Source organism: Pelodiscus sinensis, chromosome 1, assembly GCF_052426305.1.
Source record: "Pelodiscus sinensis isolate ZL-2025 chromosome 1, ASM5242630v1, whole genome shotgun sequence".
Taxonomy (NCBI): Eukaryota; Metazoa; Chordata; order Testudines; family Trionychidae; genus Pelodiscus; species Pelodiscus sinensis.
In genome coordinates, this window is record NC_143052.1 from 220,811,161 (window position 1) to 220,834,206 (window position 23,046).

Sequence of the window (23,046 nt, forward strand, 5' to 3'; positions counted from 1 at the left end):
GGCTCAGGGCTTTTTCCCTATATCCCTCCCATCTCCCCAGGGAAGCCAGCACTGGTGCTCCAGCCTTGTGGGAGGTCACGGAGGAGGGGTAAGAGAGCATAATGCTGAAGCACCAGTGTGGGCTCCCTGCTGTGGGACTAGAGGGTGGAAGTGGGGGTGGTCTGAGCTCGAGCGGTGAATCAGACTGAAGTGTAAGAACCACTGCCCTAAATGACATATCCATGCCAGGAAAAACCCTAGTGAGACAGATAATTTAACTGGAAAGGGAGTCTTTTTGCCAAATAGCTTGTTTTGTTCACAGTACTAGCATAAGCTGTATCAGCAAAAGCACTCTTTTCTTGAACGGGATATAGCTGCACAAGAAGGTTTTGTTGTAGACAAGGCTTAACTCTGTGATATATATCTGAGCGTTACTGCATAGTCCAAATACCAAGTGGCAGTGGAAATTATGTAAGATAGAGGTCAGGTAAAAAATGAGAGAAGAAATAATATGCTTGGGGTTGATATTTTCACATTTCCTTTCCATCTACAATTAGACATTGGATATATGAGATTTAGTTTATATCCATGGTCTTGCTTTACCAATTAGCATTTAGGACTGAGTGGCAGTCCAATTGAAGTCAATAGCAAAATTCTCCTTGAATTCAAAGGAACCAGGCTTTGACCTATAATCCGAGATGAAAGACTGAATATAGCCTGTGTGATTGGTAATGGGTTACAGACCTTTCAGTTCTAGAGCAATGATTTCAAATTGGGCAAAATTGGTAGTGACCAATGATTGTTTCCCTTGGCTGAATAGTGGAATATTTTATATCAGTGAGTAATTCCAGTTCAATACAGGGGAAATCACAGCCATCAAAAATCAGCAAGCCTCTTGGGAGGGATTCCCTTTTCCTCCACTTCGTATAAAAAAATCTTTTTTTTTTTTAATAACTGTCTTCCCACCCACCCATTGTTTCCAACTGATGTCCCTTTTGGCTGATCCAAGAGAGAGGACTAAGTTTAAGTGGGCAGTGACAACCCCCTCTTCCCTAAACTATGTTTAAAGAATATTGATAGGAGCAATGGAAGGAAGAGTTCAGTGCTACTGCCTGTGCTGTGGCTTGGTCATATAATTTGTTTCCAGGATTGTCAGAGTGGCAATTTTGCATGCTTCCATGAGCATGAAATTCTCTTAACCATTTAACAAACCCACAGTACATCTGGAAATCATCTTGTAGCATGTGCATGTATGCGCGCGCGCGCGCACACACACACACACACACACACACACACACACACACAGTACCTAGACATGCTGCAGCTCCCACCATAGCATAAAGCCCTGGGGTAACACAATCTGCTCCTGGTCTGCACCAGTTCCTGAAGATGATCCAGTCATGGTGATGGTAGGCCAGCTGCTCCACTCCAATTCCAACCATTCTACCAGCCATGGCTCCCACAGCCATGCTAGGAATAAAAAGGCCTGAAGGGATCTGAAATGAAATACAAAGAAGTGAGAGTTTAGACCAAAAGGTCTCAGTTATGTATTTAAGACATATGACACTAGAGCATTAATATCCCTTATTGGAGGTTTGTTTTAGGGGTAGTTTCCTGGATGAGTGTATGTGTGGTGTGTGGCTGTAGATCTTTGACAATCTACAGCCTATCCTGGAAAATGACTCCTCAGTCTCAGACCTTGGCAAACAGGCCAAATCTTGCCTGCAGGCAGCCCCCCCAACCTAAAGCAAATACTTACTTACCGGCAGCCACACACCACACCACAGGTACACTCATCCAGGAACCTACCTCTGCAACAAACCTGTTGCCAACTCTGTCCACATGTCTATATAAGCAACATCATCACAGGACTTAACCATAAGACACAACTTCAGGGGCTCATACACCTTGCACATCCACAAATGTGATGTATGCCATCAAGTGCCAGCAATGCCCATCTGCTGTATATATTGGCCAAACTGGACAGTCTCTGTGACAAAGGACTAATGGACATAAATCAGACATCAGGCATGGTAACACACCTGTAGAGGAACATTTTAACTTTCCTGAACATTCACATCAACTGCTATGAATGAGGCACATCCTGCCTGACTTAATTAGCTTCATTAATAATGGTTCTATAATTGACAGGTAACTGCTTTTGCTGTTATATGCATCCTGGATTCTGTATTACAACTCCAACTCATCTGATGAAGAGGATTTTATCTATGAATGCTCAAGACATAATAAACTTGTTAGTCTCTAAGGTGCCACAGGACTGCTCATTGTTTCTAATTATATAGGTATTTAAAAAGTGTATATAATTTTAATACATGCTTATCTATTTGACCTAGTTAGAGTTTCTGAATTCATGCCAACTTTATTTCTCAATATTAATATGAGCAATCTTTCTTTAATTCAAAATTCTCACACTGCATGATTTTTAATGTCGCCTGTTCTGAAGGTGAAGCTTTTGTGTGTGCCATAAGTTTGAAAAGTAGAGGCTTAACTGAAAATAACATCTAGACATCAACCTCTACAACATGGGCATTGCTACTGTTTACCTTTATTTACTTTATTAAATGTCAGTGTAATCAAGATTGGATTTTAAATTAAACATCAAACAGTATAAAATTGAAATGAGGAATCTGATGCTCATAGGTGAAATGAGGTAGCTCATTCCTTCATCTCAACTTGCTATATATCTTCCAGTAAGCGTTACAAGCCATTGCCTTGCTGTCTGGTGTACATCAAGTCACAACCCACTAAACAATACTACAGAAAAGGAGAGAATCCATCACTCAAGGTTGGTTAAGTAATTTTTCTGTAAAATATCAAGCATGTCTTTCAAGCAGGAGGGAGAGTTATTGGTGGGGAAGACTTGTTTGTCAGCCACTTAAAAATTCTGAACATGAAGTAAGAGCCGAAGAAAAGCGCTGAAGCTTGGAGGCTGAAATCCTCTCTCCATGCCAGGTGTTCTCAAACTTCATTGCACCACCGCCTCAGTCTCACAACAAAAATTACAGCCACAATGATAACTTTGTGCTAAGATAACTTTGTGCTAAGATCAACCTCAGCCACATCCTACTTTGGGACTTTAACACTGGAAGGCATCATTATCTGTGGAGAGGAGGAGTGCTGGCCCACACTTGGTGACTAAAGGGTTGAACTCAGGTAGCTAAGGGTGTTGTTGGCAGGGAGACAGAATCACCAATGGGATACAGTGTTGACATTTAAATTGTAAATATATACCTGCTGAATTTTCTCTTTGTGGAGCTTTAAGCCAGGAGCTGGGAGAAAGACAATGATTTAAACCCAGACAGGACTACCATGCCTCCAAAGAATTCGGGGCATGGAAGTGAACTAGATCATGAAGGATTTGTGAATAAATAAAGGGAAAATGTATATTTAGTCATGATCAGGGTATTTTTCTTTGGTTTGGCTGTTTGGTTAAAGTTCTCTGTGAATTCCATGTGCCTTTCCTCCCCCATTCACCATACCTGAGCTGTGACAAAGATACAATTTTTTCTCTGTGTTTTAATTTGTTCTTCTCAGTTGCTGCAACACTTAGCTTCCAAATATGTTTTATCAAGTATTCCTCTTTGTTTTGTTAATAAAATCACCTTTTTTAAGGTTATGATTTGATTCTTGTGTCCTGGAAGGTAACAGCAGGTCTGTGTGTGTGCCTGCCTAGCCTGACAGGTCAGCTATCAGGGACACAGTTTGTTTCTTCAAAAGTGACGAGGAGTCCTGTGGCACCTTATAGACTAACTGAAGCGTAGGAGCATAAGCTTTCGTGGGCAAAGACCCACTTTGTCAGATGCATGTAGTGGAAATTTCCAGAGGCAGGTATAAATATGCAGGCCAGGATCAGGCTGGAGATGACGAGGTGGAACCAATCAAGGAGGATGAGGCCCATTTCTAGCAGCAGATCTGGAGGTGTGAATTCCAAGAGAGCAGAAGCTGCTTTTGTAGTTAGCGAGCCATTCAGTCTTTGTTTAATCCAGAGTTGATTGTGTCAAACTTAAAGATGAACTGTAGCTCAGCAGTTTCTCTTTGAAGTCTGGTCCTGAAGTTTTTTTGCTGCAGGATGGCTACTTTTAGATCTGCAATTGTGTGTTCAGGAAGATTGAAGTGTTCCCCTACAGGTTTTTGTATGTTGCCATTCCTAATATCAGATTTGTGTCCATTGATTCTTTTACATAGGGACTGTCCAGTTTGGCCGATGTATATAGCAGTGGGGCATTGTTGGCACATGATGGCATATATTACATTGGTAGATGTGCAGGAGAATGTACCAGTGACAGTATGGCTGATCTGGTTAGGTCCTGTGATGGTGTTGCTGGTGTATATATGTGGGCAGAGTTGGCACCGAGGTTTGTTGCAAGGATTGGTTCCTGAGTTCTAGTTATTATGATGCGGTGTGTAGTTGCTGGTGAGAATATGCTTCAGGTTGGCGGGTTGTCTGTGGGCAAGGACCGGCCTACCTCCCAAGGCCTGTGAAAGTGAGGGATCATTGTCCAGGATGGGTTGTAGATCACTAATGATGCGTTGGAGAGGTTTTAGCTGGGGACTGTAGGTGATGGCCAGTGGTGTTCTGTTGGTTTCTTTCTTGGGCTTGTCCCGTAGCAGGAGGCTTCTGGGTACACGTCTGGCTCTGTCGATCTGTCTCCTCATTTTCTCGTGTGGGTATCGCAGTTTACAGAATGCTTGTTGAAGATCTTGTAGGTGTAGGTCTCTGTCTGAGGGGTTGGAGCATATGCGGTTGTACCTCAGTGCTTGGCTGTAAACAATGGATCGTGTGGTGTGTCTGGGATGGAAACTGGAGGCATGCAGGTAAGTATAACGGTCGGTAGGTTTTCGGTATAGGGTGGTATTGATATGACCGTCACTTATTTGTATCGTGGTGTCCAGGAAATGGACCTCCCGTGTAGATTGGTCCATGCTGAGGTTGATGGTGGGGTGGAAGCTGTTGAAATCATGGTAAAATTCTTCCAGAGTCTCCTTCCCATGGGTCCAGATGATGAAGATGTCATCAATATAGCATAGGTAGAGAAGGGGTGTAAGTGGACGAGAGCTGAGGAAGCGTTGTTCCAGGTCAGCCATAAAAATGTTGGCGTATTGTGGGGCCATGCGGGTGCCCATAGCAGTGCCACTGGTCTGCAGGTATATGTTGTCACCAAATCTGAAATAGTTGTGTGTGAGGATAAATTCACAGAGTTCAGCCACCAGTTGTGCCGTGGCATCATCAGGAATACTGTTCCTGACAGCTTGTACTCCATCTGCATGTGGGATGTTTGTGTAGAGAGCCTCTACATCCATGGTGGCTAGGATGGTGTTTTCTGGAAGATCACCTATGCATTGTAGTTTTCTCAGGAAATCCGTAGTGTCACAAAGGTAACTGGGAGTGCTGGTGGCGTAGGGTCTGAGCAGAGAGTCCACATAGCCAGACAGTCCTTCAGTGAGAGTGCCAATGCCCGAGAGGATGGGGCGTCCGGGATTTCCAGGTTTGTGGATCTTGGGTAATAGATAGAACAACCCTGGTCAGGGCTCTAAGGGTGTGTCGATTTGTTCCTGTGTTTGTTTAGGGAGTGTCCTGAGCAGATGGTGCAGTTGCTTAGTGTATTCCTTAGTGGGATCTGAGGAAAGAGGCCTGTAGAATTTGGTATTGGAGAGTTGTCTGGCAGCCTCCTTTAGGTAGTCAGGCCTGTTCATGATGACAACAGCACCTCCTTTGTCAGCCTCTTTGATTATAATGTCAGAGTTGTTCCGGAGGCTGTGGATGGCATTGCGTTCTGCACGACTGAGGTTACCAGGCAAGCGATGCTGTTTTACCACAATTTCTGCCTGTGCACGTCGGCGGAAGCATTCTATGTAGAGGTCCAGACTGTCTTTTCAGCCCTCAGGAGGAGTCCATGTGGAGTTCTTCTTCTTGTGCTGTTGGTGGGAAGGTATCTGTGTGTCAGTGCACTGTTCAGTGTGGTGTTGGAAGTATTCCTTGAGACAGAGACGGCGAAAGTAGGCTTCCAGATCACCGCAGAACTGCATCATGTAGTGGGGGTGGCGGGGCAAAAAGAGAGAGTTTGTTTCTTGTGTTCTTCTCTGTTTCTTTTTTAAGCTCTCTTGTGGCAAAAGAGCTTGGGGTCCCCTTGGGGAGAATTTCAAATATTTCCTCCTTTTTTGGGGGGGATCAAATCACTTGATGGTGGGTGGCAGCTACCTCCCAAAATCAGTGAATCTGTTACTTTGGGGAGTTTTTGCAAGCAGAGCCTATAAAGGCAAGGTATTTAAGGTCTTTTGTGGGCCCCCACCTTTTGCACTTGGAGTGCCAGAGTGGGGAACAGCCCTGACACTATTCTATTTCAAATCATCCCCCAGTTCCATCAAGTTATATACTTGTTTGTACAGACAACTGTACATTTAGAAATTAACCCCATCAACAACCATATAGCTACAACTTGCCTCTTTGTACTTTCTGTAATTTTGGCTTGGATAAAATGGAATCTGGATTCCAAAACCCCTGTTCGTTTGGTGGGGGAGACGTTATTAAACCAATAACCCATGATTGTTGTAGGTTCACCTTCTAATAGCACCTTTTTTCTTTTAACTATTTGGTCTGATGTATTGAATTCTATTCTACCTTTCTTTCTAAAAAGCAAAACTTGAGAAATACAAGGGAAAAAAATTAACTAAACCAATACCATCTGCACTGATGTAATATTGCAGCTGAGTTTTTATTCAAAATGTTGCACATATGTATAAACTTGTGAGCTTTTAAATGTACTAAATAGTCAATTTCCCACAATCAGTGCAACTTGGCTACAGGGCACTGTATTGAAACATGACTTCAACAACATATGCAGCAACATAAAATACTCCATATTTCAAAGGGAGTTTCTGCAGAAATGGGAATCATGTTGAATTAACGTACTGACAACAGTGAATTTAAATTCTCAACTGTGCATTTTTTTCCAACCAGGAAGATAAAAAAAAAAATCTAGAAGATACAACAAGTGGTCTGAATCCAATACCGTTTTCTTTGTATCTGATGGAAGTTGATGGGAAGCAGGGGAAGCAAGACATAGTAAAATGGATGCTATGCTATATATAAAATGAATTACTCTGTATATTACAGCAAAATACAAAAGCTGAATGAAAGATTTGAAATGGTCGTAGCATCTTACAATTCATCTCTGACACTACGAGTATCTGGGAAACACTTGCCAATTTTCAAGTCTTCAGATGTATCAGTTTCAGTGTGAAATCCTAATTAATCCTTAATTTTCTAATGCAGTGTGCTTTAGAATTCACACACTTTCATACACTTCCCTGGCATTATGCCAGATGTATGTAATCTGAACATGACAACTCTAAGCTCTAACAGTAACCAGGTTTTGTCATGCAAAAGCCTAGCGTCAACACGCAATATGGATTTCAGCAATGAGCATTACCCATCCCCCAACTTACCTTCATGCCAAAAGTAAATATCGTGATGATAATTTTAAAAATCAGAGCCAGGGCCAGCTGCCACATTGCAGTGTAGACACCAAAGCCAGCAGGTCTGTCAGGAATGTCATCTACTGGCCTTGTCATATTTGGGTCATTGATATAGTCGCAGAGTTGTGAGGACTCCAGAGCGCCGCAGTCATTGAAAAGCTCAGAGATTAGCTCACTGGTGCTCCTCCGGGTGTATGGATTAGGATAGGCAATGATGGCAGTGATAGCAGTTACCACAATGACCTCTAGGACTGGATACTTCCCAAGTCTGGTTGTTTTACGCCTCCTGCACCATGCAATGTTGCAACGGATAAAGAGCGTCCCCCACAGACCTCCGAAGACTCCAAGCAGAATGAATGGGAAAAGTTCAGCCATATACCAAGGGGTGTGGTATTCCACATAAAAAAGAACCAGTCGGCTGTTTCCAAATGGATTGATGGACCTCAGAGTAAAGGCAGCCACAAGAGCAGCAAAAAATGATCTCCAGAGGGTTTTCAGGGGAAAGTAATAACTAACCTAAAACAAACAGAGACAGTGAATGCTTAACTGAGTAGAAGGTAAGGTGTTTGATTCAGTTACTCTCTTTTTTGTTGCCCCACAGGCCCTGCTGCATTCTGTCTGGGGTGTGTATGACTTTACCAGAATGTGGTCACATATCTTAGTAAGGAAAGGCATTTTCATACTTGAAGAGGAAATTGCAAACAATTGAAAATGAATGGCAAGCAGTTGAACTGTGATTTTTTTAAAATGGATAACCTGGAGATACAATTGCTAGACGTGCTGTAGCAAGTTTCTGTAATCTTTTGTTAGACTGCTCAAGGAATACACCTTTTTGTATTAGGGTTGCCAGATGGTTTCAACAAAAACACCAGACACACTTGACATTACATCACAATCTACATTACATCTTATTTAGAAAATACCAGACATTTATATTTTCTCATTTATATTTTCTTAATTTGTTTCCCGAACAGAAAGCTCAAATACTGGACTGTCCAGTTCAAAACCGGACACCTGGCAACCCTATTTTGTACATAGTCAAATACTGAACACACACAGCATTAACCATACCTTTGGTTATCTCAAGAGTCTATTATTCCTCTGCTGGTAACATTATGCTAATCTACAAGATCACTTCTTATTGGCAATTATTACAGATTATATTTGCTTCCATATTGCAAAGACTACAAATAAAAATATTGGGAAAATAAAAAGGATTCTTAAGGAAGGAATCAAGGAGAAATATTTTTCCTGGAAATATTTGATGGAAACAAATACTGCAAACACATAACATGAAATTGAAACTTAGCTGATTCATTGGTAGCTCTTACCTCTTCCAGGCTAAAAAGTACACCACCAATTGGTGCACCAAAAGCAACAGAGACTCCTGCAGCCGCTGCAGCTGAAAGCACCTGCAATACAAAGAGTTGTATGCAAGGCATGAGTCCTTGGAGTTGTGGACATTATTTAAGGAGAAAGAAATGATAATCTGAGTCCAAGCTCACCTCTCTCCTCTTCCCTTCATTTTTGCTGTACTTTGAGAAGAGGCTGCTGAAGAAGTTACCACAGCAGCAAGCCACATGCACTAAAGGACCTTCTTTGCCGAGGCTGAGGCCCGAAGACACCACCAGCACTAAGGTGACAGTTTTGATTAAGAGTGTCCACTTCCCCAGGTAGCCCCTAATAATGAAACCACTCAGGATGGTTTTTATCTGGAAGACAGGAAGAATAGGTTAATAATAAACTACTGCAACTTTGATTTTGCAAAACCAACTTAACAGCTATAGTAGACAAATCATCACTTGAAAGACTCCAATGAGGCACTGAGCAAAAGATTAAGACAACTGTTCTATAATGATATTTTAGAAGAGGTTAACACCCAACTTGACTCACCTGAGTTTCAGAAAAAACAGATAAAGGAATTCCAATGGTAGGCACCCAAAAATTGTGGAACTCAAAATTACTAGTTACTTTGGAAAGCTTGGTCTTCAATCTTCCTATCTCCTCTTCTCCCTCCTCCTCCCTCCCCCACTTATACTTTTATCTTCTCCCTTAACAAGTAATTGCATCTGCTGCACTTACAGGCAAATATTTATGTGTAACCCACTGGTGAATATGCACTATGGTCCCCCAATGTCAAATCCACCGATGATACGAATTGTTACAACCCAGCTAGGGAGCCTTTAGCTCAAGGTGTAGCAGCTCATGTTTTTAGCTATGGGAGTGTCCAATTCAACCCTTGGCTTGTTGGCCAAGACAACAGCCATTCCACAATCATTTGAGAGGAGTCTAATATGAAGAATTTAGATGGGTAACATGAACACAGTTTAGGCAAAAGGCATAAAATAAAGACATGTCAAGTGGAAAAAAAATTCACATGCCTTGCTTCTGCTTGTTCCTATGCCAAAGGCATAGCTGTATTGCACCGGTCTGGAACATGAATGATTTTTCAGTTTTTAAATATGCATCCATCTGGAAGAAACTCACCTCTGGAATCCCAGAACCACAGGCGTAAGGAGCAAACACTCTGACCAGGGAGACTGCCAGGAAAGCAAAAGATAGAGCCCACATAATGTACAGAAAATAGTTTAGAATGTAAGCACTTGCACCCTGAAAAAAATAACAGCAACAAACACTGTTAGACAAATGCAATGCAATAACCAGTATGTTTTTACTAGGACTGGGAATGGGGTGGAGCAGGTTCTGCTCATTACTGCAACACTATGTTTATTTGAAGCTGCTTTTGCCTCAGTAAACATGAACATTTGTTCTTTTTCTGCTCTAACAGATACATAGATACTGCATCTTAGTTTGTTTAAATCAATCTATGGGATGTCTTTTGTAAGGTTCTTAAGCACTATACAGCATACCAGACTAAACACTTACACAGTTGAAAGAAAAGCTAAACATATATACATAGCCCAAATAATACCAAACAAATCTATCACCAGGGCAAACGCAGTCATGCCCAGAAAAAAAAATCCCCACTCCAACATGGATTTACAATGTCTTTTAAAAAGTTAGCCAACAAGAGACTGTGGTGGGCCTCTTTGGGACACTAGCTGAGATTTTCAAAGCCAAAGATTTAGCAACAGTCCATTAATTTTTAATAAAAAGACCAAGACCACAATCACCCTGGTTAACTGTAATGAAAAGGCTGGGATGTAAGAGGACAAGTGATCAACCCTGTTCTGAGGGTGCAGATTATGATCAGACATCCCATACCAACTTTGATATCTTCAGTTATATTCTTTTGTGTATTAGCAACCAGCATGCTTCACAGAGGATGGGTATAACTGAATTCCTCACTCCTGTCTGAATGTATATGAACCATTTGCAGTGACTGCAGCCTCCAAATCCATTTCAAAGGATGCCCAGTTAGGAATGCATTATTGTCACCTAGCCTGGATGTGACAAAAGTTTACGTGGTCACGGGGAGGCCAGTAAACAGATGGACCTAGTCCCCACAGCCTAGAGATGACAATAGCCACTCTCAGTCACTATTGTAACAGCTGAACAAGCAGCCAGTGATGACTTCCAGATTCTACACCCATCTCACTAGTGATGCCATTCTCCCTGGAATGGGCATACAAAAACTGCCAACGTTTTCCTCAAGATGCTTTTCCCCACCCACAAGCATGATCTTGACCTTTACTGGGTTCAGTTTCAACCAGATGTCTCTCCAAGTAATAAAGCCATCTAGACAGTGCAGTAGCCCAAAAAATGTCCATACTGAACCAATCTAAAAAGAGGCAAGGAGCTGTGATAAGAATATGATGTATACCTTCAATGGTTTTCCCTCAGTAGCCTGACGGCCCAGAACAAAGGCAAGAGAATCCTGTGTGTGAAGACTAACAGTGTCCATAACCATACTATAAATTCTTTTCTCCAGAAACAAGGACAGCTACTAAAGAGCCATCTCGTTCCTTCCCTTTGACCCTTAGGGCTGTAGCATTTCATCACATTTGATGGTTAATAGTGTCAGAGACTTCATAATCAACAAAGGTGTGTTTTATTGCCTACTGCCGGCAGGAGACCGCCAGACAGGATCGCTTACGTGACATGACACTGTGAGCACTTGTTGGGCAGGAACAGCCTCCTTGCAATTTCAACAGAGCAACAGCCCACCCAGCAAGCCACTGTTTATTCTGTTTCCATATGCAATCAACCAGACAAAGATACGTATAACATTTAAAAAGGATTAAATGATGTTATGCATTTCAAAGATTAAAAATGACCCTGACTCAGTAATTAAAAGAGTGTTAACATTATCATATGTGTCTATATGACAGCAGAGAATAAACGACTGTGTATGTTAACACAGATGGCCAGCTTTCACATTGCACTCCAAGACAACACTGGGGAATCTCATGGTCCAACTACCTGAAGCACATTATGCCTATGCTAAGAAGTTTATGTTCTAAAAAGATGTGTTACCAAAATACCTTCAATCCATTAATAAGTAATATACAGTTAAGGAAACACCTGTTGGATCATAGAGCAGACTGGAGTATTGTGTCCAGTTCTGGGCCCCCCCACTACAAAAAAGGATGTGGGCTCATTGGACATGGTTCAGCAGAGGGCAACCAAAATGATTAGGGGGCTGGAGCACATGACCGATGAGGGGAGGCTAAGGGATCTGGGCTTATTTAGTGTGCAGAAGAGAAGAGTGAAGGGGGATTTGATAGCAGCCTTCAACTTTCTGAAGGGAGGTTCCAAAGAGGATGGAGAGAGGCTGTTCTCAGTAGTGACAGATGGCAGAACAAGGAGCAATGGTCTCAAGTTACAGTGGGGGAGGTCTAAGTTGGATATTAGGAAAAGCTATTTCACTAGGAGGGTGGTGAAGCACTGGAATGGGTTACCTGGGGAGGTGATGGAATCTCTATCCCAAGAGATTTTTAAGTCTTGGCTTGACAAAGCCTTGGCTAGGATGATTTAGTTGGGATTAGCCCTGTTTTGGGCAGGGGCTGGACTTGACCTTCTGAGGTGTCTTCCAGCCCTAGGATTCTATGATTCTATGACAAGCAACTGGTCCCTAAGCCTTTGTTATTTTAATGCAGAATAGACTTTGGATGAGACACTGGGTGTCGGGAGTACCATCCAAAGGCAGGAAAACTGTGAATGAGTACTGTTAAGAGCTAGAATTGAACACAAATGGTCTCTCCAATTAGTTTGTTTACCTCTGAGATTTGAAAAAAGAATCTATTTTCAGTATTTGCTACAGATACACATACACACACTGCATTATACAAGATCAAATTACCAGGACCCCACTTATTTTGCATGATTATGTCACTATCATTAGTTAGGATAACACTCATCCTCATAGCTGACATTCTGAATGTTAAACAGCAATTTCTAAAGGTTAACAAGGTCTTTTGGAAGCCCAGTAGTAGGTAATCTGCACATGTAGCAGCCATCACCAAGACCTTGATTCAGGAAGGTACTTACTCACATGCTGAAAGTTCAGCCTATAAATCGACTGTTGGAGTCAACACTTTAGGCCAAAACAGATAGCTCATTAGTGTCAGCAGAGGCAAGTTGAGTCTCCACAAGGAGGATGGCACACATCCTACATTTACCACCTCCTCAGTGTTGACTGTTTAAATGAATGGCACTGGCAGTGGTACAGGACAGTAGTTCTCAACCAGAAGTGTGCATATCCCTGGAGATATGAAGAGGTCTTCTGGGGGTACATCAACTCATCTAGATATCTGCCTAATTTTACCAAGGCTACATAAAAAGCACCAGTGAAGTTAGTACGAGCTAAAATTTCACACAATGACTTGTTTATACTGCACTATATACTATCCTCTGAAATGCAAATACAATATTTATATTCCAACTGATGTACAATAATATGGTCAAAGTGAAAAAGCAATTTTTCAGTGACAGTCTGCAGAGACGCTTTTGTACTTTTATGTCTGCAAGTAATTTTCGAGTGAGGTGAAACTTGGGGGTATGCAAGACAAATCAGATTCCTGAAAGGGGTACAGTAGCCTGGAAAGGTTGAAAGTCACTGGAATAGAGGAAGGAATGAGCCCAGAGTTGAAGGGATGGCCAGCTCAGGTAACCTATATAATAAAGAGTAGGGATGGAAACATAGTATGATGCATAATTAAGGTTGTGAATCTGTCAAGGAGGTCACAGAAGTCATGGACTTTGTGACTTTCTGTGACCTCTGCCATGACTTCTGCAGCAGCTGGTGTAGCTGACCCAGGGACCATCTGAGCAGCCTGGGCAACCCCTGGGCCAGCCACACTAGCTGCTTTTGGAGCATTCTCAGGCCATTGCATTCCACCCAGCAGTAGCAAGGGTTAGGGTGTGGGAGGGGTCCATTGCTGGGGCAGGTGGATGGGGTTCAGTAGGACGTGAGGGCTCTGGGCAGTGCTTACCTCGGGGAAGGAGCAACATGTCCCTCCCTCAGCTCCTAGGTTCGCGTACTACCTCTGCCCACAGACCCCTCCCCTACGGCTCCCACTGACTGCATTTCCTGGAAATAGAAACTGCGGAGCCAGCAATTGGGGAGCAGGAGAGTCAATGCACAGAGCATCCCTGGCTACAGCTCCACCTAGGCACTGAGGAATATATTGTCGCTTCCAGGCATCCACAAGGAACTGGACATGAAACCTGCCAGCCCCCCACAACCCACCTCCAACACCAACGGTGTACGAAGCTTGCCTCTCCCCCCCCTCCCCCCAAACCCTCAAGTTTTAATTAAGTTTAGTTGCTTTAGTACAAGCAAGGGAGACGGACAGACTTATCAGGCCCTAGGGCAAGGCGGGGGGACGTCTATTCCATGCTCCCAGAAAATGGAGGGTCTCTAGTGGAACAGGTAGGAGTCCTCAGTGCCACCTGGAGTGCACCGCAGCTCCCCTGCATCCCTTAGAGCTGCCTGGAGTGCACCAGTTGGTGCTCCAGCAGTGATTTAAAGGGCTCTGGCCACTGTTGCAGTAGCAGCAGGAGTGGCGGCTGCAGTCCCTGAGCCCTTTTGAATATCCAGGCCCTCCTTCCCCATTGCAAGTCATGGGCCACGGATTTTTGTTCACTGCCTGTGACCTGTCCATGACTTTTACTAAAAATACCCATGACAAAAGCATAGCCTTATGCATAGCATGATTTATTTTCATGTGCTCTCTTTTGGGAGGGGGTGAGGTTTCATGGAAAGACTATAATTAAAACAATAGTGGCAGATCCCATAGGATGTGTCAAAATTCAGAGTGGCCACATATTTAAGGGGCTATAAGCAGCAATAATGCTCAAAACCACAGGGAAAAAATGATTTGCAAACAATATATATCTACATCTAGAGCTCCAAAATGTCAAATTCAGTTAGATACAATACACAGAGCCACAGCTGTGCATAAAATAAAAGTCTGAACAGATTATATTTGGGAAAAACCCTCCAAGATCTTTTTATGTAAAATGTTCTCTGAATTGCTCCTTATATACTCTCAAGACAACCCTGCTCTTTTCACTGTGCTTGTGCCAGTTGTTTGGATGTGTTGTGCAAGGGGTAGTAACTTATGAATGGGAACAAAAAAAATCTCTCTGTACCGATTGTAATTAAAATCCATCTTGATTGTTCTTAGAAGTTCTAAGGCTTTGGGAAGCCTGCGGAGTTGTACAAGGGTAGGACTGACCTTCTGTTGTGCATGTATACATTTCCTGTGGAGCCGTGATCCCTGCTCCAAGACTCTAGGAGCTACCATTGTACAACAACAACATTAATGCAGTTAGATCTACTAACTGTAGCAGCCAGCAAGACAGGAGATGACTGCAGATCTTAGAAGTTCTGTTGGTCTGGGGCAGTTGCCAGAATCAGGTCAAACTAAAGGTTATTTCACTGTAATAATACCCATAATGATCAGAAACTTAGCTTGAATATGGAGAGCGGATTAACTACATGAGAACAAAGCAACCCATCCAGCTGTAAGGCTTACTGCAATGCATAAAATAGAGTAAACCTGACTGTTGAGTTTCTGGTGCATAAGAGGAAAAGCAATATCCTTGAGGATGTTTTCTGTTTACATCCTCCAAGAGATCAGTGACTTGCCTTAGATTTCCTCCAGATAATGGTCTATATAAAGTATATGTTCTCCCCTCCCCTTTCCTTCCCACATCTTCTCCATCGAGGAAATTTCTAATACACTACAACTTCAGCCCAGTTTAGTAATTTAGTCTGGGACAATGTTTCTTTAATGCTATTAAGAAACAACTACTAGTCTATAGATACTAAGACAGTTGAAATACCATGCAAAAGTCATCTAATTGTGTATCACTCACTCTACATGAGAGATTCCTGCTTGTTATGTAAGAGTGCAGCACATACACACAAGTTCCGGTGAAGTTAGTGAGACAACAACTCTGGAATGCATGTCCACAGACAGTGCAGTCCAGCATGCTTTTTAATGTAAATCTAAACCAACTGCTTTGGGGTTACTGTTTAGAATGGCGACGCTGTAGCTGTGCAGTGATAACGGGGTTCTTAGATACTATATGGAGTTCCAGGTTAAAATTCTACTACCAAATGAAGTGACGGTTATGGTGTTCTGCCTGATGGAATCAAACCTTTATTTATTCTGCTAAATCCCTCAAGATAAAGACGACTTATCCCACACGCCCATAGGAATGAATCCAAAACACTTCTTTCCCTCTCTGAATGGATGAGATTGCAGCAAATGTCAATTTTTTTTTAATTGCACCTGGAAAATACTCCCATAACTCTGTTCTCCACAGAGAGAGAGAGAGAGAGAGAGAGAGAGCTAGCTTTCCTCCCCCCCCCCCCCAGCTGAACCTAATTTGTCAAATTTATGAATGGTTTCAGATTAGCCATAACTGCATTTTTAAGCAAATATACTACTTGTCTACCCCAATCTAGTTATCAGATCATTCTTTTATTCTGGTAAGAATACAATGAAGAGATTTCCCCAGTCTCACTGACTTGGTCTCTGTAGTGTGTGTGTGCACATGACCTGGGCCTTATAACAGGCTATGCAGAAAATGTTTGTGGAAGCCTGTGGAAGCCTATGGTTACAATATTGCAGCACATAAGTGTCTATACTGGGTGAGAGAGGGGACAAACTGAAGGGAATGTTACAGAGGAGAGGGGAGAAAAGAATATTCCTGGGATGGTTAGTATTTCCCATTCCCCAGCCTAACCACGTCTTGCATACCTCAGACTGGTTTACTAGAAGCTCGGACCATTTCTGCCACTGGGGACATTTGTCCCTGTCATCAAATGTGGTTTCATTAGATGTCCAGCAGCACTGCTCATGGCTGTACCAGAATGCAGATAAGCAGACACCCTCTTTAAGATCTGTCATCCAGTCTACAGCTAAATCTATAACTCCAGCTAACGTGCCTGAAAAAAAGATCAGGAAATAAAAAAAGTTAAGTGGAACACATATTAATTTAATTATATTGAAACAAAACACATGATCCAAATAATTAGACTGGACAACTATGAGTTAGTAGGAAAGAACTGAGCTTCTCCAAAAATATCCTCTCATCTTCCATGTTTTACTGTGCAACGCTTCTTTTTATCACCGTGATTCTAATCTTGGCTCTGATAAAATGGGACATCACATTCCAAATACAAACACAGGGCCCAATCCTGCAATCTGATTGATGCCAGCATGATATTTGACTTCTGGAGTATCAGTGAAGTTAATGGACTTCACGCATGCATAGTAATCAATATATCAGGGAAATTGTTCCACATGGTAGATGAAGGAAGGGGTGGATGTGCATGCATGGACACATATTTTTGTTGGTTCCAGTACACAGATTTTTTCAGAAGAGCAATTTAAGTAATAAAAAAAGTTAAAGCCCAATCCTGATTTACTGAATCATATGATAGTTTAGTCATTCAAATCAATGGGACTACAATTTAGTCTTTAATAGTCATTCAAGATATGTAATAGTATTTAATAGTAATTCAAGGCCAAGAAAAAACACATCCTTAAAATATTTTCTGTATGAGCTTCATCCATCACTGCAGGAGCCAGACTTTTCAAATAATTATACAGCATAATAGTGACATCCAGTGGTCGAACGATGCTTGAGCATGCTGTGGATTCCCAAAGAAGATCTTAACTTTCCTATATTATTCCTAATCAAATATCATAATCTGCCATAGCGCTAGTATTGTGACAACAAAAAAGTCACTTTAGCATTTTGCATGAGTGCATGATACTGTGATAGCCTGTCTTCCACCAAATGGCGTGCAGTAGAGGCTCAGAGTTACAAACTGTCTGGTCAATCATACATCCCATTGGAACTGGAAGGATGCAATCAGGCATCAGCAGAGACAGACAGAAAAAAGCAAACAGTACAGTTCTATGTTAAATGTACTAAAAAAAAGGTGGGGACATTTTAACAAAAGATTTGACAAAGTAAGAAATCTGTTTAATTTAAATTAAGATGGTTAAAAGCAGCATTTTTCTTTTCCATAATAAACTTTCAAAACTGCAGTAAGCCAATGTTCAGCAGTAAACTTTCAAGAGAACAAATATAACATTTTGTTCAGAGGTATGAACATTTCAGAGTTACAAACATCCATTCCTGAGGTGTTTGTAACTCTGAAGTTCTACTGTACTTATTTTTTACTTATTCTACACAGGTGTCTCTAAGATGTTGTCCCTGAAAAACTATTAAGATTGTATTAAAAAGTTAAACTGAAAAACAACGCTTTAAAGACAACTGAAAGGTTTTGCAATATCTTCATAAGGACATCATATTTATTGTCACATTAAGAGAGATAATGCTTGTCACTGCTATAAGGCCATATGATACCAATGAAGAATTTCACAATACGGTATATGGGAAGAACCTCTTTCCAAACTCAAGGGCTGTGTCTACACTGGCATGAATTTCCGGAACTGCTTAAAACAGAATACTATTCTGTTTTCAGTTTTTCTGGGAAAGGAGCATCTACATTGGCAGGCTGCTTTTCCGGAAAAGACCTTTTTCCGGAAAAGCATCTGTGGCCAATGTAGACATGCTTTTCCGGAAAAGAGCCCCGATCGCCATTTTCGCGATCGGGGCTTTTTTCCAGAAAAGACTACTGGGCTGTCTACACTGGCCCTTTTCCGCGACAGTGTTCTGGAATAAGGACTTAGGCCTGAGCGGGAGCAGAACAGTTTTTCCGGAATAGCGTCTGATTTTGTACAGTAGAGCGTCGTTGCTTTTCCGGAAATTCAAGGGCCAGAGTAGACAGCTCGCAGCTTATTCCAGAAAAGTGGCTGATTTTCCGGAATAAGTGGCCCAGTGTAGACACAGCCAAGGAAAATACAGATATGCCAATGAGAGGTCTATGAGATTACTAGAGAAACAAAGGGGGAAACTGGTGCAGCAATCCAAGTGTTTTCTTTTTTTAAAGTGTATGATTTTTCGTTTTGTTTGTGTGTGTGTGGCTTGTCATTTCTGGTTGCTCAAGTTTCTACGGAAACAGTGGGCCATATTCTGAGTCGGTGTAAATCACGATAATGCTATTCACCTCAATCTGCCTAGCTCGGTGAGTTTATAATAAGCTCTATGATTTTCTGAAAAAGCTCCTACTGATAAACATGATCTGGACAAACTGGGAGAAATGGTCTGAGGTAAATAGGAGGAAGCTCAAGAAGGACAATGCAAAGAACTCCACTTAGGACAAAACAATCCATTACATACACAAAATGGGAAATGACTGCCTATGAAGGAGTACTATGGAAAGAGATCTAAGGGTTATAGAAGCATCTCGGCGGCAGCGGCAGCTTCTCCTAGAGAGCAAGGGAACAACTGATGCTGCTCTTGTGGGGAACGTCCCCCGAAGGAACAGCATCAGTTGTTCCCTTGCTCTCTTGGAGAAGCTGCTGCTGCTGCCGCTCCTGTCTGAAAGTGTCCCGGCCGCAGCAGCAGCAGCAGCAGCAGCTTCTCCTAGAGAGCGACGAGGCAGCAAGCGGGGCCGTTCTCTCGGCCCACGCTGTATCCAACCCTGCAGCTCCCGGGGAAAAAGTCCCCGGGAGCTGCAGGGTCAGATAAAGCTGAGTGTCAGATTACCAGGTGTCGGTTAATCCGGACTCCACTGTACTACAAATGTGGCCTATTTTTTAGGTAAGAAAACTGAGACATGGAAAGATTGAATGACCTGCCTGGGAAGTATTGTGGGATGTTTAGTTAGGTAGAGCCTTATGAGCCAAAAAACCTTGAACCTGAATTCTATACTACATGCTGAAAACTCACAACTCTAAGGAAGTCAACGGGAGATACAGCTGCAGCAACGCAAAGTCAGGCTAGTTTCACTGACTTTCAGTGAGACAGGCTCTTTTGAAAATGGGATCTAGCCATCTAGATGCCCATGGCCTTGCAATGCTGAGTGAAACATCACCTAAACACCATTAAAAATCAGGGCTGCATGGCGTTCCTAGGGTCACATTGGAAGTCTACTACATCAAGCCACCATAGTGATGAAGCATGCACAGGACAATCTTGTGGGGTAGTCTGATGTGTTTGGATGGACCAATTTGGTAAAGGGGTTACTGGAAGGCACATTTGCCTAGAAAGGCAGAATTAAATTTGTTGTATGTTGTCTGTCATGTACAGTAGACAAAGAATGGCTAAAGTGCATGTTTGAGAATAATTAATATCTGTTAACTAAGCTCAACCCAACCACAACCTTTTCCCTAGCATGGGTGCAGGATACCATGTATTATTTCAATTTAGCTGACTGAGATAAAAGGTGCACACACATTAAGTGTTAACTAGCTCCAGCCTAATCTCAGCATACCCATCCGACATACCTGAAGTACAACCATTCCATTTACCATCAACTTTTGAGGTTTCAATATAGTTTGGTTTCACATTGGAATGAGGGCACGTCTACACTACAGTGTTATTTGAAAATAACTCATGTTATGTTGAAACAACAAGATGAGTGTGCACACATCAAGCCCGTTATTTCAAAATTATTTTGAAATTACAAGCTTCGTATTCTGGAATAATAAACCCTCATTTCATGGGGAATGATGTCTATTTCGAAATAGCAGTAGTGTGGATACTCCAGTGCTGCTATTTCACAATAGCTCCTCCCCAGGGCCATTCAAAGTAATTACTTCCTAGTGCTTCCTGGGGCTCTAAATTGAGATAGCGTGTCCACATTAGGAGAGCCTGCCTCAGACTAATTTTGAGGCTTCCCTGTAGTGCGGACATGCTATTTCAAAATAGTTATTTCAGGAGTAATTATTCCAAAATAACTTATTTTGAAATACCCTTGTAGAGTAGACATACTCTGACTCAGCTAGTGAGCCTATGGTTTCATTGCACGGCTGGGTAATTGGGGTACTGGCTTTGAATGTGGGAGAGACAGGTTCAAGACCCTGATTCATCCCAAATCACTCCAAATCAGGCAGAGCACTGACTTAAACCTGCATTTCCTATATTGCAGGCTGGATCCCAAAACCATCAGGCTTCAGAGTTAGAGTCAGTCACACTTTCACTTGCTCTCTCATCTTCCCAGCAAAAATTTTGTGGAAATTTATGTGTTATGAAACAGCATATTTTGCCGAAATTTCACCTCAACAAAAATGCTTCAGCTATTTTTAGCCATAATGCTCCAAAACAGCTTTCATAGTTCTACACAATACTATTAGATGTACTAACTTTGCACTTATTAAGCTAGGAGATACACACTAGCTTTGATGAGAACATGGTTTGTAAATCTTTGCACCATGTTGTGATCTAGCAGTCAATCATCTTGACAGAACTGAGACAGCATAAAAACTATTCAAGGCCTCTGTTTTAAGTTGGCAACATGAATGCAGCTTTCCAAACTTGAAGACAAGCTCCACTTGAGCAACTCAGGAAATTAATGAATTTCCCATCTGAGTTTGTTTTTAAATATATAATGCCTGACTGGTTTGTGAACAGATCTGGAAGTCAGTCTGAAACTGGTTGTGTGTCAGGTCTTCCCCGCCTCTCCCGCCCAGGAATGTATAAAGAGATAACCTGGTTTACAATTAATCTAGTGCATTGAATGAATCTACAATGTATTAGAGAACTACATTTTCAAGGTACTCTACCAGCACGCTTTGCCTTTCCATGGAATTAAATTCACCAAGATCAAGAAAGGAACGTGTGAATCAGATGCTAAGATAATCAAAATGGTTCATCAAGAGGGTAAGGCATTTCCACTCAGAGGCATGATTTCAAAAGCAATACTGAAATCACATTACTTGTTAGAAATAATGTTTTTAGGTCATCACTCAGGGTATGTCTACATGGTAGCGCATAGATTGAAATAATCTACGCAATTTGAGCTATGTGAATTGCATAGCTTATTTTATTTCGAGCTAGCCTATTTCAAAATTTGGCACCGTCTAACAGCACTAATTTCGAAATAACGCACAATTCCGACAAGTCCCTTAATCCTCGTGCAACAAGGTTTATGGGACATCGGAATAACAAGCCCTTTATTTCAAATGTATTTTGAAACAATAGGCTTGCTGTTAAGATGCACAGAATGCTATTTCAGAATAACAGATGTTATCCTGAAATAGCACTGCTGTGTAGACGTACCCTCGTGTGAAACTTTACAAGTGAAGCATTAAAACAGTGTGGGTGCATAATTGTCTCTATCTCATCCATCTCAAAGAGTTGGGGACCAGATAAAGAAAGGAAAATAAACAGACGGCTCTGGAAAATTGCGAGTGTGTGCCGGACACAACACTTCTACTATTGTGCACATACCTGCCAGCAGTCCTATGAGAAGCATTACAACCCATCCTGACCAGGCATCCAACAAACTCTTGATGAATTCCCATATGGATTCCTTACTTTTGCTTGTAATCTGAAAAAATAAATACACCGATTCATAAGAGTCAGTTTTGTTGTGTTATATCTACAAGGAAAGACTCTTCTTTGACTGAACAATAAAAAGACTGATATTATAGAGATCATGATTGAGTTGTTCAAAGTGAATTTGTCCAGCCTTAACAAGTGCTTATAGTTTCAGCTCTAAACCACCAGATTCAATATGATTTTTTTCCATATTAACAGAATAATATCACAAGCAATGAAAGGCAAATTGTGACCATCTTTTGGTAGGCCCTGTTCAAGACCCAGGGCGTGCACGATGAAATGAGATACGATAGTTCTGAAAACAATATTTTCCTGCTTTAAGGATGGGTATAACTTTGGGTTTTGGTGATGAGTGCATTTCTGTTTCAGTCTGCATCTCTTACTTAAAGTCATAGGCTACGTCTACATTGCACTTTCTTGCGCAAGAACATATGCAAATGAGGCATGGCGATGAATATTGTCATGCCTCATTTGCACACTTGAGCTGCCATTTCTGCACAAGGGGCTTTTGCGCATGAAGGAGCAGTCTATACTGCTCCTTCTTGCGCAAAAACCCCCTCTTGCGCAAGAGCTGTTCGGCCGCTTATTTTCAGGCCGCTTAGTTCAGTTGTTTGCCCCCACAACTCCTACTGGGAGGCTGTTCCAGAGCCTGCTTACTAGGGATGTAAATGGGTAAGGATAATGCTTATCAGGCAGCTGGTTAACCGGCATCCAAGCTGCCCCAGCCTGGCC

At 42.0% G+C, this 23,046-nt stretch overlaps 1 protein-coding gene and 1 long non-coding RNA gene across 4 annotated transcripts in view; one reads left to right on the forward strand and one right to left on the reverse strand.

The window, feature by feature from the left end:
• Positions 1 to 23,046, reverse strand: part of CLCN4 (Cl-/H+ antiporter 4) — a 78,425-nt gene that overhangs the window by 15,361 nt on the left and 40,018 nt on the right. For all 3 annotated transcript variants that reach the window (XM_089775230.1, XM_014572063.4, XM_089775231.1), the window contains exons 3-9: positions 22,204 to 22,303; positions 16,653 to 16,840; positions 9,964 to 10,086; positions 8,982 to 9,188; positions 8,808 to 8,888; positions 7,447 to 7,992; positions 1,289 to 1,475 (exon numbers count right to left, since the gene is read on the reverse strand). In XM_089775230.1, the coding sequence (XP_089631356.1) occupies positions 1,289 to 1,475; positions 7,447 to 7,992; positions 8,808 to 8,888; positions 8,982 to 9,188; positions 9,964 to 10,086; positions 16,653 to 16,840; positions 22,204 to 22,303 (1,432 nt within the window). The remainder of the gene's footprint in view (positions 1 to 1,288; positions 1,476 to 7,446; positions 7,993 to 8,807; positions 8,889 to 8,981; positions 9,189 to 9,963; positions 10,087 to 16,652; positions 16,841 to 22,203; positions 22,304 to 23,046) is intronic.
• LOC142823758 (uncharacterized) lies at positions 1,728 to 22,241 on the forward strand. The gene is made up of 3 exons (XR_016348355.1): positions 1,728 to 2,282; positions 2,692 to 2,785; positions 22,109 to 22,241. It is a non-coding gene; the product is annotated as an uncharacterized LOC142823758 (long non-coding RNA).